Source organism: Terrapene carolina, unplaced genomic scaffold (genome assembly GCF_002925995.2).
Source record: "Terrapene carolina triunguis isolate 2854851 unplaced genomic scaffold, T_m_triunguis-2.0 Scaffold89, whole genome shotgun sequence".
Classification (NCBI taxonomy): Eukaryota; Metazoa; Chordata; order Testudines; family Emydidae; genus Terrapene; species Terrapene triunguis.
The window spans coordinates 32,877,843-32,881,868 of NW_020664440.1; the positions used below are offsets into that span (position 1 = coordinate 32,877,843).

At 45.7% G+C, this 4,026-nt stretch overlaps 1 protein-coding gene across 2 annotated transcripts in view; it reads left to right on the forward strand.

Annotated features, from left to right (window-relative positions):
• Window positions 1–4,026, forward strand: part of FAM120A (family with sequence similarity 120A) — a 113,016-nt gene that overhangs the window by 93,551 nt on the left and 15,439 nt on the right. For both annotated transcript variants that reach the window (XM_024199489.2, XM_029911219.1), the window contains exons 13-14: window positions 1,033–1,242; window positions 2,306–2,489. In XM_024199489.2, coding sequence (XP_024055257.1) covers window positions 1,033–1,242; window positions 2,306–2,489 — 394 coding nt within the window. The remainder of the gene's footprint in view (window positions 1–1,032; window positions 1,243–2,305; window positions 2,490–4,026) is intronic.

Consider the following 4,026-nt stretch of genomic DNA (forward strand, 5'->3'; position numbering starts at 1 on the left):
CCAACCCCTCCTCTCATTCCTGACTGCCCCCCTGGGACCCCTGCCCCATCCAACCACCCCTTCTCCCTGTCCCAACTGCCTCCGGAACCCTGCCTCTGACAGTCCCCCGCCGCCCCATCCAACCCCTCCTCTCTTTCCTGACTGCCCCCCCAGGACCCCTGCCCTCATTCAACCCGTTCCCCGCCCTCTGACCGCCCCGACCCCTATCCACACTCCCGCCCCCTTTCCACCCCACCCCCCCCCGAACTCCCCTGCCCTCTGTCCAACCCCCCCGCTCCCGGCCCCCTTATCGTGCTGCCTGGAGCACTGGTGGCTGGCGGCGCTACAGCCACGCTGCCCAGCTGGAGCCAGCCACGCCGTCGCCGTCAGGCTCTGCAGCTGCACTACCCCAGAAGCTTGCAGCCCCACTACGCAGAGCATTGCGCCGGCGGTGGAGCTCAGGCTGTGGGGGAGGGGGAACAGCAGGGGAGGGGCCGGGAGGTAGCCTCCCGGGCCAGGAGCTCAGGGGCTGGACAGAAGGGTCCGCGGGCCGTAGTTTGCCTACCTCCGTCCTAGATCTAGAGACAGTTGCTATATATAGTTAGAAAGGTAAAAGATTCCCAGCAGTACACAATGTTAATTTCTAGGTGATTCATAGGATTTCCTTTAAATTTTCATTGGCTCCCTGACTTTGTAGTGAGATTTGTCACTGGTCCATAACTGAAAAATCTAGTCATTTTAATTCCTTTCTTTGTTTGTGTTTGTATGGCATCAAAGGTTTTATTGCCTTTGTGTCTTTATTTTTATAGGGGTGACAATCCAGCCTCCTTGAGCATTGTAATTTTGGATGCACAGGTGGTAGACTCCAGTACCTGCACACACAGGTGGTTTTGTGTACAAAGTTGCTCACAAATAAAAGTCCACTTATTGAAAATCAGACTCTTAACAATTCTGTTTTCAAAATAGACATGAAAATAATTGGCATAAATTAATAACTTAGAATTCTATCTGATACTTTCCGTATGTTCAACCGAAATTTCATTTTCCTTAAAGATTGAGAATCTGGATCCCCGAGGAATTCAGCTGTCTGCTTTGTTTATGAGTGGTGTGGATATGGCACTCTTTGCAAATGATGCTTGTGGACAGCCAATCCCATGGGAGCACTGCTGTCCATGGATGTATTTTGATGGGAAACTGTTCCAGACCAAGCTCATCAAAGCAAGCCGGGAGAAAGTTCCTCTCATTGACCTCTGTGATGGTCAGGTAGGTAGTTTCTGAAATGCAGTTTTTTCATATGTTCTGAATTTTCTTTAGTATCTAATGCAGTTTATCTGGCAGTTATTGTTGATTTAAGAGAGTGTGGTCTTTCTATCTGGAATATAGATATCTTTGGGGATGGGAAATGGATCTTAATTATTAGGGCTCCTCTTGGGGAGAAATGGCATTTTAATAGACTTTGAAGGAAGTAGAATGACTTCTTTTTTCCTCTGTCCTGTAATCTCAGTAAACAGACTCAAGGATTTACTAGTTACTTTGAGGATGTACATGAATTCAAATGATCAAAAGACTATTATGCGTACATATGTAAGATACATATCCGGAAATTGAAATCTTGTACATTCTCAAGGTAATGAGCAAATCAAGGAGAGCTGGCAGCTATCTCTGTTCCTTCTCAGCAGTAGCATCTTGTTTTGCATCAAGATGGCAATGCTGTCAAAAAGGGCTATGCTAACATTGCTTTTACAAACAAACAAAATCCAGTACCTGATATATTTGACAGAGAATTGAAAAGAGTGAAGTCGGGCTTACAACACCTACTCTCAAAAACCCTTAATTTCTTACAGAAAACAGATTTAAAAAAAATAAACAATGTACAAGTATCACAAAATATCACCAAGTGACTGCTCATGGTCGTTAATTTTACTTCAGTATTTCCTTTTCTAAGAAGAGGAAATACTGCAGTAGAGTGCATAGTATAATAAATGCTCATCCCCTTTTTTGACTTCCTGGGTGTTCTAGAGAGAAAAGAGTTGGTAAGACTACCATTTGGCTGTATTTGTTTCTGACACTTGGAAAATTGATTGTAGACTACTATATTAACTTGAATATGGGGATTTCTTGTGAATCAGTGAAATGTGGATAGTAGATTGTTACCCACTATAGCAAATTGTGATTTATCCCTTGAAAGCTAGCTTTATTAAGAAATATGGGTGTGTCCCAACACCAGTCTACATTTAGTATTCCCTCAGTCAGGTTGATAAACACAAGTTGCATAGCACAAATACAAGATTTTAACATTTATTTGTGCACTTTTGTTTACTTGTAGGCTGAGCAGGCTGCCAAGGTTGAAAAGATGCGTCAGAGCATCCTAGAAGGATTAAATTTCTCCAGGCAGAATCATCCACTCCCTTTCCCACCTCCACCTGCCATGCCTTTCTATCCAGCTTCTATGTATCCTCGGCACTTTGGGCCAGTCCCACCACCTCAGGGCAGGGGGAGAGGCTTTGCTGGTAAGTGAGTGGTTGACAGTACATGTACATGGATTCAAATCAGTATGAAATAAATACTGTCATGTCATTCACATTCCAAGATTGTGTTCTGATTCATCAGCCCAACTTCATAGCAGTAGTGCAGTAAAATAAATGGTCAGAATATGGTCCAGCATGTCTGTTGCTGGAAGTATAATTTTTATTGGCTGTGCCCTAGTAACTGAGGAGCCTGTAGTAATACCATTTGTTTCCTTCAAGATTGTAAGTAGCTGTGCCAGTGCAAAATGCCTTGGAGGCTATTGTTTGTATGTAGAGGAAAAAAGAGGAGTAAATCCACATAAGAGGATAGGAAAAGTACAAATGATAAAACTGCCTTACTTTAAAATGTTCACATTTGTAAGTGTAGAGCAGGGGTAGGCAACCTATGGTACGTGCGCCAAAGGCGGCACGTGAGCTGATTTTCAGTGGCACTCACACTGCCTGGGTCCTGGCCACCGGTCCGGGGGGCTCTGCATTTTAATTTAATTTTAAATGAAGCTTCTTAAACATTTTAAAAACCTTATTTACTTTACATACAACAATAGTTTAGTTATATATTATAGACTTATAGAAAGAGACCTTCTAAAAACATTAAAATGTATTACTGGCACACACAACCTTAAATCAGAGTGAATAAATGAAGACTTGGCACACCACTTCTGAAAGGTTGCCGACCCCAGTGTATAGTATGAATGAATGGCTTAATTTATGAAAGGGACAGGATAGCTGTTGGGGCTGAAGACAACGCCCCCACCCAATTTTTAAATTTAATTTTGGTACTTGCATTTAAACAGAGGCATGTCCTAGAGTAAGCACAAGAGATGACTGAATGATCACGCCATTCTCAATTTATTTCCCTTCTTCATAGCAGTAGCCCCACCCACAAAGGGCTGCATATGAATTTATATTTAATAGTCAGGAAGTTTAATAGTTACGGGTTTGGGGGTTTTTTGGTGTGGCAAGTGCTATCATGGAGGCTTGCTGCCTCAAAACTTGTAAGGATGTTAACTTATGCATTGGAGGTTCAGATCTCCAGATTCACAAATATACACCTCTACCCCGATATAATGCGGTCTTCGGGAGCCAAAAAATCTCACCGTGTTATAGGTGAGGCCGCGTTATATCAGGGTAGGGAGAGGAACCGCTCCCTGCCCCAGCTCACCTCCGCTCTGCCTCCGCCTCCTCCCTGCCTCCGCCTCCTCCCTGAGCGTGCCGCTGCCGCTCTGCTTCTCCCTCCTTTCCAATCAGCTGTTTGGGCCAGCAAGCCTGGAAGGTTGGGGGGTGGTGGAGCGGAACAGAAGCGGAGCGGCGGCGGCACGCTCAGGGGAGGAGGCGGAGATGAGCAGGGAGCAGTTCGTCTGCGCACTCCGTTACTTGCTGGGCCCTCCCTGGGACCCCCCCCACCCCCTCGCCCCAGCTCACCTCAGTTCTGCCTCCTCCGATGAGCGCGCTGCAGCTCCGCTTCTCCCCCTTCCCTCCCAGGCTTGCCGCGCCAATCAGCTGTTTGGCGCGGCAAGCC